Below are 13400 nucleotides of genomic sequence, written 5' to 3' on the forward strand. Positions count from 1 at the left end.
GGGTTTAATCCATCGTTCTTTTGCTCACCATGCCACCCCAGTTTGGACCCAGCCATATGCAAATCAGTCTTGACCCTGTTCCTCATGGGAACAGTCCAGCCCGAACTGCCAAGCCAGGTCCTCACTGGACCGGAAACAAGCATCCTGGGACCGGTTTCGGGGTTTCACCCCTCATCAGCCAGGCTAGCTTGAATCCAGTGGCATGGGAAGCACGGGACCCACGTCTGGGCATACCCTTCCCACTTAGGGCGACAAAGCAAAAACAACAAGTGATGGACGGAATGCTGAACATTGTCAAACACTCACCCCCAGTCACAGATCTGGGTTTAATCCATCGTTCTTTTGCTCACCATGCCACCCCAGTTTGGACCCAGCCATATGCAAATCAGTCTTGACCGTGTTCCTCATGGGAACAGTCCAGCCCGAACTGCCAAGCCAGGTCCTCACTGGACCGGAAACAAGCATCCTGGGACCGGTTTCGGGGTTTCACCCCTCATCAGCCAGGCTAGCTTGAATCCAGTGGCATGGGAAGCACGGGACCCACGTCTGGCCTAGCAGTTCGGGCTGGACTGTTCCCATGGGGAACAGGGTCAAGACTGATTTGCATATGGCTGGGTCTAAACTGGAATGGCATGGGCAGCAAAAAAACGATGGATTAAACCCAGATCTGTGACTGGGGGTGAATGTTCGACAATGTTCAGCATTCCGTCCATCACTTGTTGTTTTTGCATTTTTCGCCCTAAGTGGGAAGGGTATGCCCAGACGTGGGTCCCGTGCTTCCCATGCCACTGGATTCAAGCTAGCCTGGCTGATGAGGGGTGAAACCCCGAAACCGGTCCCAGGATGCTTGTTTCCAGTCCAGGGATGACCTGGCTTAGCAGTTCGGGCTGGACTGTTCCCATGGGGAACAGGGTCAAGACTGATTTGCATATGGCTGGGTCCAAACTGGAATGGCATGGGCAGCAAAAAAACGATGGATCAAACCCAGATCTGTGACTGGGGGTGAATGTTATCCGTCCATCACTTGTTGTTTTTGCACGTACAACAACAGTGGCCTCTCAGTCTGTGCTTGTCTCTGTATTTGACACAGGTATCTCAAACAGTTGCAAAGTTTACTAATCCATGCAGCAAGTGTTCTTTCCCAATAGTTTCACAGCAAAGAGTCAATAACCTTCTAGAATGGTTTGTAAGCTCATTTGAGACTGGTTTAAGTTATTGCTTCCTTCCTGTATTCTCAAACACTGCCAGGTAGAGTGGGTGTGGCTCCTTTCTATAGCCTTGCCTCACCCAGTCTTGATTTACCTGACACAAAATGAAAATAGGATTCAAGGTGACTGTCTTACTCCAAAAGGAGATATGTTTTCACCAGCCCTTTCCTTGGCTGCCCAAAGTGTTTAAAGCCAAACTGCTTCCTGCGACACATCTTCTATGGGGGAAGGCACTCTTTCTGGGCCACACACACATTGGTTGTGGTTGGGGGAGCTCTGCAGTAAAGCTCTTTGTGATCCAATGTGGCAAAGGTTGCAGACCCATGACTCTCGCTGAACCCATGGAATCTCTAGCCCTGGCATCCAAGCAGCAGCACGACTTTGAGTGGAATTTTGCTTTGGTGTGATGATGATATCAACTGATGTCAGACAATGATAGAAATGTTGAGGTGAGGTTGTTTGCCAGTGACATTTTAATTCAAGCATGTATGTTGACATATTCCAGTTGCTGTTGTGGGTGTTTTGGCGCTTATAGCTTTTCGTTTGGCTGGAGACCGTATACCAACTGAACTCAAGTCAGTGATTCTGTCCTGAACAGCAAGCGTTTAGCTACGGTCCGTCAAGCTTTGTCGAAGTCCCCCATTATGCATAAAATAGGGTGTTTTTGGTGTACATCAAAGACAAAGTAGATCATTAAGACCTCAACTGGCAGCCCTGCAGCTAGACAGTGGCAACAATTCCCGTAGCAGAGAACTCCCATCACTATTATGAGATCCCCGCCTGCTTTGTCGGAGTGTTTGAGATGAAAGTTCATCCAGTGGTGGCATTGGTTTATATTCATTATTGTTTAATGCTGCGTGAGCTGCCAAAATGAGGAGGTTGTTGCTGCAAAGCAAACAAAAAATATGCCCAATGTACAGAAAGTTATCTCCAAGTATGTCAGGGACTTTTGAAAGTTTGCCATCATAAGTCCGCCATGAGGGGCATTTTTCCTTGCCTGGACCGCCACACCTCTGTTGGGGCTATCAGGAACAGTGGCTGTTGCCATGCCCTACCTACGGTGGGGCGACCCCATTTTGACCCTGCTAACCAGATGTGAATGAACCATCGGGCCAGGGGGTTCCTCAGTCAGTGCTGACTGGGACAACACTGATGGAAACGCAACTGTTCTGTCACCTCTAAAGGGGCAGGGGAGCAGCCCAATTTGGCGGGTCATGAGCACTGCCACTTTATGGAGGTGCTTCTTCTCTGCAGAACTGTGAATGACTACCTACATCTTTGAAGTGGTCAGTGAATGTTGCATTGTAAGGATGAGGTCTGTAGTTAAGGATAATCAAGGAAGTGAAGGCGGTAATAGGAATACATTGGATCAGCTGTGTTTCACATTCTAGGGTGTTGAAGTTTACAGTGGATTATAAAGGTACTGAGCTCAATGGCTGATGTCTACTCCACCAGTAGTCTTCTTTGTGGTGCAGTGTTACATAAGCATTATGTGAACAGCAGGCACTGCTTCCAGCAGGACTAACCATGGTCATCACCTAGCTCTACTTAGTAAGGAAGAGCAGGTTAATGTCCTAGTCTGGCGGACTGTATTTGTTAATTTGGTTTTATGCAGAAATCTTGACTTGAGAAAGAGTCTAGAGGGATATTGATTTGAAGTAATGATATCAAGGCAGCTGATGTGGATGGTTGAGCTTGAAGCAGGGTTATATTCATTCTGTTTATTGTGGTATTTATGTTGAGTGGACCTCCCTACGTACATAGCGGAGCACTTCACCGAAACAACAGAAAACACAGAACTGGCTAACAACATATGGAGGTACACTGCATAGGCATAATAACCAGTACATCACATCAACAAGAAGAATTGAACAATTAAATAGATACCACAGTAGCAAGGAAGGGTCCAATAATTATCTGCCTTCAGAAAGAGTTTGAATAGGTGAGTTGGAGGGCCGTCTGGACGGTCTGGAAATTTAGATTGACCACCTCGCTGCAGGACATTATGAACACTGTTTGCAGTTCTGGACCTTCATGTGATAACCTATTGCATCCTGGTTATTGTAGTCTTAGTTTTTTTCCCATTGAACTAATTAGACAAACACAACTGGCAACAGTAATTTTAGGTGAGAGGTTCAGTACAGGAAATAGTGTACATACTGACCAGGAGTGAGGTGGTGGTATTCTGGTGGAATACGTGGCTTCAGCTTCCTGGGGTGGTGGATATGGAAATAGGCAGTTGTTGCCAGATTCGATATGTGGTGTTGCAGAGTTAATTGCTATCGGATATCCCGTCCACCATATTAGGATCCCATAATAGCCTATGGATATTGTAATACGGTGGACAGGATCTCCATCGCATTTGTGACAGAGTAGCCTGTCCGCCAGACTCTAAGTCAGGCCCTAAATGTGTTCAGTTAAAAAATGGCACTTGCTCACACTGAGCGTTCTTATTTTTCTGCATTTCTTAAGCTAGGAGACTGTCTAGTATCCTTTTCCCATTTTATATTTACCTTATTTGGCCAGCTGCTGCCAGGTTCCTCATTCATAAGTCATAAGCGAGAATCTTCCAGATAAAGACAATGCGGGAGAACCGAAAACCGGGGGCTTCTGGGAATGCCAACCCTTAATGTACCTATTCTGAGTGAACCCTTTTTTGTAACATTCATTAAAAAAATCTAAAACAATTTCCTGTTTGAGTCCTGTAGTCCACCTAATTAGCATAAGATGTGATGAGGAAGAGGCAGTTGGCTTTACTGACAATTTTCAGAACAAGCATTTATGAGAGGATAGGACCTCCAAAAGAAACTATGTTCAGTCAAAAAGTGCATGTACCCTTTTTATGAAAAAAACGCAGCACTATGTCCTCTATTCCCCACTTATGTAAAACATTTACTCTTATGCTCATGTTAAGACCCTCATGAATATGCTAATTAGATTGCACGAAACGAGGTATGATGTCACATTTCACCACCCTCCACTCGACACCCATTCTACATCATCCACCTACCCCATGTGCTTATTTTCTCAGCAAAAACTGGTTGACATTCTCCATTCATTGCAAAAATGCATTATAAAAGACTGTGCATCGCCCATTCCACAGCAGAACGATGTTGCTGCACAGGGTAAAAAATAATAATACAAAATCCTGCCTATATTTTCTGTCACTTTTTTATTTGAAACAATAAGAAAAATGAATAATGTTATGAAACCCGACAAATTGTGTAACATGGATTGATACCTAAAAATACCCATCGTCTCCATTCCAGTCAGCAGGATACCACTGTTATTTGAAACAATAAGAAAAATGAATAACGTTATGAAATCCGTCCATATTATGTAACCTGGAATAATACCCGAATATTGACATCAGCTTATATCTTTCAAATTCTACAGGACCAGCCCTGAACAGATGACAATGTCATTACCCCGAACCCTTGGTGAACTCCAGCTCTACCGTGTTCTCCAGAGATCCAACCTCCTTTCCTACTATGAAACCTTCATCCAACAGGGCGGTGATGATGTGCAACAGCTTTGTGAAGCTGGTGAGGAGGAGTTCTTGGAAATAATGTCACTGGTGGGCATGGCCACCAAGCCTCTTCATGTTCGGAGACTACAAAAAGCTCTCAGGGAGTGGGCCACAAATCCCACACTCTTTAACCAACCGGTTGCCTCCATTCCAGTCAGCAGCATACCATTGTTTAAGATCTCAGAGACAGGAGGCAGAAAGTCCATCACCAATGGGCATGCTAAGCCCCTGGAAAATCCGAATAAAGGTTTTGGGATCCCTGGAGTTAGAAGTTTCAGCCCAAAAAGCCCACTCGATCAAGGGGATAAACTTTCCCCCTTTCAAGACATGAGACTCTGGCAAGGTAGGAGTCCCGAATCGGATGGGTGTCCACCTGAGGAGGAAGGGACATCACCATTCCCTCACAATTCCGAAAATGCTGACAAACTGGACCAGGAGATGGTTCAAACCATCTCGGAAAGTGTGAACCGCTTGTTGAAAAGTTTCCCAAGGAGTGACTCAGCGGAGGTCAAGGCACTGCTCAAGCTTAATAAGAAATTGGCGAAGACAGTGGGGCATATCTTTGAAATGGATGAGCAGGACCACCATAGGGAGGATGAGATCAGGAAGCACAGCATCATCTACGGCCGATTTGACTCCAAGAGGAGGGAAGGAAAACATCTCACACTGCATGAGGTCAGTTACTGTTCACGTACCTATGACATTATGTGCACGTTACATTGTACAGGAGGGATATGGGCACCCCTGTTTAGAAGTAGCTTTTGAGGACATCCTTGTTCAGTTGTCAGGCAACAATATTATTATAGTTGAAGGTGCCTGTTCATCGAGGGTTCACATTAGCCACAGAGAGTGAAGCAGTAGCCCCAAGGGAACTTACTCTTTAGGGTGGAAATACCATTCTCAGATGTTCTAACACAACATAATAGGCCACACCCAAGGGCTTTATTGGCAGTTAAACGCTGTTCAAATGTTTCAAGTCCAGGCTCCGGGCAAGAGCACTTTAATGACTTTAGAGCATTCCACTGTTTGACAATAAAATGATTTAATTACAACAAGAAAGACAGAGAAAGAACATTGGAATTTTGATGCAGAAGGCATATACCAGAAGAGGGATCTCCAAACTTTACTGTAATATGGGAGCTACTTTGGTTCAATGAAATAATTCGGCGATACTAATATTATTAATGTTGTAAAGCTGGCCACATCAGACAATATGACATTAGTGGCCACCAGATCAACATTACCAGCAGTGGCCGCCTCAGTGCATCAGGCATGTTTGCAAGCAGTAATGTAAAAAGAGGCTTTATCCATGTGGAATGTCTCTATATTTTAGTACATAGTAGCCATAGCTGGCATGCCCCAGCACAAAGGTAATGTTAATTAGAAGTCCCACCCAATGCCACACGGGTTATCACACAACTATCAGCTTTAAAAATGTTTTGGAAATGCAACTATTGTTCTATAGACATCATCTTATGAGTTCCGAATATACCGCTTTTCATCCTTGAATACAAACTTTTCAATTATAGTGTATATATTTATTAATTCAGCCAAGCAAAAGTTTCTAGGCTGCATACAGGAGAGCTACTTCCAGGTACCTGGAGAGCTACTAGTAGCTCACGAGTAACTTGTTGGAAGAGCCTGTACTGGCGATTAACCACTTGGCTGCTAAGCCTGTCCACCCTGGCGTTAGGCCCTTTTTGTGTATTTGGGGTATTTTGCGCTTAAACCTTCATATCTATTTTTTCACAGAAGGTATGTGTGCCCTTTTGTTCCAAGAATATAATCTTTTAAAGATGTCCATGGTTTGTGGTGGAATACCCGAGAGAGAGCCAAGAAGATAGCCAAAATGTAGCAGATTTTTTGTTTTTTTTCCCATAAAAATGGGGAAAAGTGCTGGGCAAGAAAGTGTTTAAATGGCATCAGCAAACGGTTTGCTGTGCTAGGATCTCCAGCTTTGAGGAACATGCAGATTTGTAAAAAAAGACATTTTACCACAGTTTTTGCATTTTTCTAAGAGCAGTCAATATTTTCTACTTTTTTTATTTTTTTAACTTAATTGCTTTTGCGGGAGAGTCAGGGGTGTAGGCCAGGGGTGATTTCAGGGAGCTATACAATTCTGAAAAGTAGACAACATTCTGAATTCAGCAAGGGGCCGTTTGTGTAGATGCCACAAGTTTTTCCAAAAGTAACTTATTGTTGAAATAAAAATAATGAAAATGAGTAGGGGAAAAGCTACTGGTGACAATGTTTTCAAATGTATTTTTTGTCATAATGTCATTTTACAAACAATATACTGTTACTTCCGATAGACCCTTCTAGTTGTGAGGATACATGGAGCTTGTAGTTTCTGCAGAAACACACAATACCCAGACTCAACAACTCAGCTGAAACAACTTTGAATGATTTTTCATTCTGTTTCAGCCATGCAGCAGTTCATATTGTAAAATATAATAAATGGAAAATGCGTATGAAAGAAGCCTGTGTATTTATGAAATGTGCAAAAAAGGGTATTTGTATACCTCTGAATATGGGGTTACCCATATTATCATTTGAGTCAAAAGATATTTTATAAAACGTCTTCTTTTTTGCACACTGGTTTGCATTTAGAATCCAAAAATGCACAGAAAGTCAGTTGTTAAAAACAAATGTTCTACTATTCTGTGTTCCCACACGTCTCCTGGTAAAAAAAACGTGCACTTGGTTTGTGGTTGGGGCGTAGCTGTCAAGACACAACACATTCTAAAACAGGACCTGGAGATATCACAGTTCATCCAGCACAATCAGTGCTTTTTTACATGGACAGCTGTGGAATTTGGGCCCTAGTTTTGCAGGTACATAGGGAAGCATAACAAACCCAGACATTTCTGAAAATAGACATCTAGAGGAGTTCACAATGGTGTGACTTACATGGATCCCAAAATTTGTTTACCTCAAAGCCCTTGCAAACCTCAAACTTTGGCTACAAATGTTCATTTTCCTCAGAGTTCTGTGAGAGAAAGTTCCAGAATCTCCAGGGATCCACACATTTCGTCCAAATCAGTATTTCAACATCTCCTGAAAAAAAAGTATCCTACTTGTCTGGGTGGACAAGCATCTGCGATACAAAAGCCCCCCAAAATGCATCATAGACAGATCAAATTTTTTCACTCAAAATTATTATTTTTTATTTTGCAGTGTGGGTCGTTGTAGATTTTGGGCCTAGGCTTTACTGCCACCCAGGGAAACCTACCAAAACTAGGCATTTCTGAAGACTAGGCACTCAGAAGAGTGCAAGGGTAGTGTGACTTGTGTGGCTCCCACAACGTTTTCTTACCCAGAGCCCCATGCAAACCTCAAACTTAGGCTGAAAACACATATTTCCTCACTTTTCTGTGAGGGAAAGTTTCAACATCTGTGAGAATTCATGCAATTCCTACCACCCAGAGTTCCTACACATCTCTCCATAAAGAAGCTAACCAACTTGTGTGGATGGGCCACTCAAATCAACACTTTCTTGTGCAGTACAGGTAGCTGTGGATTTTGGGCCTGGGAAACCTACCAAACACACACATTTCTGAAAACTAGACACCGAGGGGAGTCCAGGGTGGTGTGAGTTTTGTAGCTCTTTTGCAAATTTCAAACCTAGGTTCTAAACACACATTGGGGGTGATTCTGACCCCGGCGGTCACGGACCGCCGGGGCCAGGGTTGGCGGGAGCACCGCCAACAGGCTGGCGGTGCCCCGCAGGGCATTCTGACCGCGGCGGTTTGGCCGCGGTCAGATGCGGAAAACCGGCGGTCTCCCGCCGGTTTTCCGCTGCCCTTAAGAATCCTCCATGGCGGCGCAGCTCGCTGCGCCGCCATGGGGATTCTGACAGCCCATACCGCCATCCTGTTCCTGGCGGTTCTCCCGCCAGGAACAGGATGGCGGTATGGGTTGTCGTGGGGCCCCTGGGGGCCCCTGCAGTGCCCATGCCAATGGCATGGGCACTGCAGGGGCCCCCGTAAGAGGGCCCCACTTTGTATTTCAGTGTCTGCATTGCAGACACTGAAATACGCGACGGGTGCCACTGCACCCGTCGCACCTTCCCACTCCGCCGGCTCAATTCTGAGCCGGCGTCCTCGTGGGAAGGGTCTTTTGCACTGGGCTGGCGGGCGGCCTTTTGGCGGTCGCCCGCCAGCCCAGTGCAAAAGCCAAAATACCCTCAGCGGTCTTTCGACCGCGGAGCGGTATTTTGGAGGGGGGAAGTCTGGCGGGCGGCCTCTGCCGCCCGCCAGACTCAGAATGACCCCCATTGTCCTCTCATTTCCGTGAAAGAACGATCTGGAATCTGCAGGGATCCACCCACTTCCCATTACCCAGTGATTTCACACATCTCCCGATAAAAATGGTACCAAACTTGTATGGGTGGGCCCAGCGTCAGCAATAGGAAGGTCCCTGAATGCAACAAGGACCAATCACTTTTTTCCTCTCAAAGTCGCAGCCTTTTTGCAATGTCAGTTGCTAGTGATTTTGCACCTGGGATCAGTTGGCACCTGGGTAAATCTGCCAAATTCAGACATTTCTGAAAATTGGATACCCCAGTAGTGTAGGGTGATGTCCCTTGCTTGGATCCTACAGACGTTTTTTTACCCATAATGTCCTGCAAACCTCAAACATTGCCTATAGCTATTCATTCGTCTCACACTTCTGTGGCAGAAACTTGCAGAATCTGCAGGGATCCACACAATTCCTACCAACAAGCATTCCCACACTCTTCTCAATAAAAACGGTACCCCACTTGTGTGGCTGGTTACCTGTGAGAGGAAGTGATCATACGAGGAACAATGAGAGTTCTCGATGGAAATGCAGCTTGCGCTGTAGAAAGAAAAAAGGATCTCTACTTATGACAGCAGAGTAAATGGCATGCACCACACTGTTTTCCGGACCGGTAAGAGGACACAGTTGGCTTGTAAATAATGGCTGGAGAGTAAGACCTCAAACTTTATAAATTTTTCAACTCTGAGTCCACTAGTGCAGTGTTTTTCAACCACTGTTCCGCGGCACACTAGTGTGCCGCGAGATGTTGCCTGGTGTGCCGTGGGAAAAATTGAAAAATTCGAAAGATTAAAAAAAAAAAAAAATGTCACATTTTCGCCCACTAGGTGGGCGCCGGACTGTGTCCTGGGTATGGGGGGGGTGGGGTTTTTGACCCCACCCTCGGCCAGCAGGGGCGCCGATTGGCGCTCCTCAGGGGGACACCCTCCACTTTTCTGATGTCCGGGCTGTGATTGGTCCAGACTCCAGCCTGGACCTATCACAGTAGGACATTGTGAACGGGTCGTTACGACCACGTCCACGCCAGCGCCAACCAGCTTCTCGCCAGGAAAGCCCGATGAGTCAGTTCCGCGTTCCCATGTCTCCATGGGAACGCTCCGGGCGTCGATGACGCGTTTCCCTGTTTCCAGGGAAACGCTTGAGGACTTCTGGGGCAGCAACGGTGAAAAGGGGCCGGAGCCGAAAGACGCGGAGAGGGAGAGCGCGACGAGGTCAGGACGAGACGAAGGAGTGAAGGAGGTCAAGTCAGGAAGAACTGGAGTCGAGGAGCGGGACGAGGAGGACGAGAGAGCGGCAGTAACGAGAGACAAGGAGAAGGAGGTCTACCACGGAGAAGAGCCGGAGCAGAACAGCCGAGGAGCCAGCCACGACCCAGGAGGGTCGTGGCTTGCAAAGGTAAGGTCCCTCCTGGGGACGCGGGAACCTAGAGGGAAAAGGGCACTGGGGAAGGAAATAGGGGAGCTGGGAGAGGAGAAAGGGTAGGGGCACAATAACAGCAACCGAGGACAGTCTTGTTTTCCTGTCCACTTGGGAGCACGATGCACTAAATTAGAGACCCCTCACCATTACCCGTTCAGCCAAACAGGCCCAGGTTGCGCACTGAATAAAGTATTTTATAATTTTTCATATTTCTGTTTACTTACTATTTCATAATAAAGTAATTATAAAATACTTTCTTTGCGTTTATTTGATTCCTATTCAAGAGAATTACTTTATATATAGTCAATATAAGCACAGAGTTAAATTTTGTAACATTTTCTAATGGTGGTGTGCCTCGTGATTTTTTTTCATGAAACAAGTGTGCCTTTGCCCAAAAAAGGTTGAAAAACACTGCACTAGTGCATGCATGAACAGGGCTGAAGTCCGTCCCTTGCTGCATCAAATATTGTTTGCATAGAGGTTTGTTTGAACAACCGACTTTCAGAGAAATCCGTCATCTACAAAGAAGTTAAAGTAATTAATAGGAGTGAAGTTGTCTATGTCCACAAACACCTCCGGTTAAAAGGCGTTGAAAAGATTGCACTTCATTTGAACAACCCACATCAGCTCCTTTTCTGCCATTGCTCCAGCAGGCCCAAGTATAGGAGACTATGCGTAAGCTTGAGATGCTGTTACCCTTGGAGCTTCCACTTCCTGCTCAGCAGTCAGTTAGCTTGACTGGGCGACAACACGAGTCGCCATCAGGAGAGAAATCAAATTCCTGCAGAAATACCTCTCTGACAGAGAAATCACTGCCAGAGTCCTCTCCACCATCATTATTGATGCATTGGCTCCACTTCTAAACAGGATTTCAGAATCAGCTTCAATGCTCCAGCAGTGGGCATCCTGTGAGAAGCCATATCTACAAATTTGAAAGCAAACAAATTAAAAAGGGAAAATCCCAAATAAAAGCACACTGCACAGCTACTGAAGTGAAACACTGATATTGTTTGAACCAAAAAAATCAGAATTATCTAACAGTAGAAAAAAAAATGGAAATCATGCTGCCCAACGAAAAGCACACAATACAAGTAATATACATAAGGAGTGAAACAAAGTTATAATTTACAAAATGTACCAGTTTAACATTTTACCAACAACACAACCTCAAAAAAGGTAAAAAAACAAACAACGGACTCTATTGAAACCCACACAATACTTATTGATCCATACAAAACTTACCTCGAAAATCCAATTACAAAATCAACTTACCCCCACCAAAATTCACAATATAATTTCCTTTAAAATGTGCTTGTTAGACTTGCAAACATAATAACAACGTTGACAGTAGGAATGTCAATAGCATGAGCAACATTCTAGACATTAAAGTTAAGCTACAGTAGCTTTTCAAAAGCTGTGCCTAACTTCACACACTTTCCTACAAAATGGTAACACAATTGGCACATATGCGACCTTTGCTCAGTGTGCTCTGCAGAGATGGCAACATTGGATAAGTATGTAGTCTAGAAACATTTATGACACAGTGAAAAACATGTGCTGCGTTAAGCCTCAACTCCAACTCAAATTGTCACCCATCATGACCACCTGGCACATAGTTCACAGTATCCACAATACATGGGTCTTGGGTGACATGAACCAGAACTGAACACGCCTTTCGGAAAAAGACAACACGTTATGGAATACAGGATGATGTACAGCATGCAGTGGTGAGCACCATCATGAGCTCCCACTAACAATGTGACCATTGCAGACAAGTAATTTCACTGTATCCACTATGGACCACATGTGGCACACTCCCATGACATGTAACATACAACTATTTATGCACATCACTGATTATTGAGCCCTTCTACGTATGTTTGGAGTGGGCTCCCAATGTTTCTTAATCAAGTTGCCAGCAGGAGCAATAGTAAATCCATTGGGCATCTGTAAGTGGATGCCCCAGCTCCTGACCCCATTTGTCTCTGATATGAGGTTGAACCATCCTCCCACCCTTCCTTATGCTGTTGCATGTTGTGGTGATTAGTGGGGTACAGCTAGGGTTTGAAATGAGTAAAGTGAGCAGTTTTCGTTCATTTAGATCTTTGGCAAAGTGTGAGATGCCCCACAATTGTCTGCAATATTCTCTGATATGTCATTATGTCTAGGAGCGTGCCTTGAGTTCCGTCTAGGTACAGAGCCTTGAATTTAGATTTGATGTAAAGATCCCCTGTGTACTTAGGTGGCTTTGTTTAAGTTGCTTTATCACCCTTGCAACCTTGGTTACTTCCAAGTCTGGGTTGTTGATCAGGGGAAACACTAGAAATGCCATCTCCCCTGCAGCCATTACTGTTGCCAGTCTCGACCGTGCCTAGGTACTGCATGGTACAGTGTAAATAACTCTACCAGGTCTAGTCGGCTTCAGCATCAGACCTGTATCGAGGAGGATTGGAGCAGTGAGTCCCATTTCAAGGTCACGTTTTGGGGACTGTTTGGTGTTGTGGAACCACTGATGCACAAATTGAGCTTGGGCTACTAAATATTCGATTTCAAACCTTTGAGTTGTGAACCCCTCTCGATGTAGGACAACTGCATTTTATAACACGCTATTTCAAGCTGCCGGTTTCCCCATACTAGCCTAATCATCAGGGATTTGAGCTGCTCAAACAAGGTCTTGGGTAGCAAAATATGGGTATTCTGGAATAAGTTGAGGAAGCACTACAATGTTCACTAACACCACCTTGCCGGCCTCTGTCCATGGTAATGTAATCCATTTATCTATTTGAGATGATGTATTTGTGATGTACTTGCCCTAGGTTTTCCTAATTATCTTAATCAGATTTTCCACTTCCCATTTGCATCGAATTCCCGAGTAGTGACCTTGTACAGTTTGACACCCTACTAGAACTCATGGGTGGGTGGCGAAGTGCTTTCTGTTAGAGGGA

General features: G+C 45.0%; 1 protein-coding gene across 2 annotated transcripts in view; it reads left to right on the plus strand.

Moving 5' to 3' along the window:
• The window catches only part of NAB2 (NGFI-A binding protein 2), a 134817-nt gene that overhangs the window by 19358 nt on the left and 102059 nt on the right, over positions 1-13400 (plus strand). For both annotated transcript variants that reach the window (XM_069230776.1, XM_069230775.1), the window contains exon 2: positions 4605-5412. In XM_069230776.1, the coding sequence (XP_069086877.1) occupies positions 4605-5412 (808 nt within the window). The remainder of the gene's footprint in view (positions 1-4604; positions 5413-13400) is intronic.

The sequence above is a fragment of the Pleurodeles waltl genome, chromosome 4_2 (assembly GCF_031143425.1).
Source record: "Pleurodeles waltl isolate 20211129_DDA chromosome 4_2, aPleWal1.hap1.20221129, whole genome shotgun sequence".
Taxonomy (NCBI): Eukaryota; Metazoa; Chordata; class Amphibia; order Caudata; family Salamandridae; genus Pleurodeles; species Pleurodeles waltl.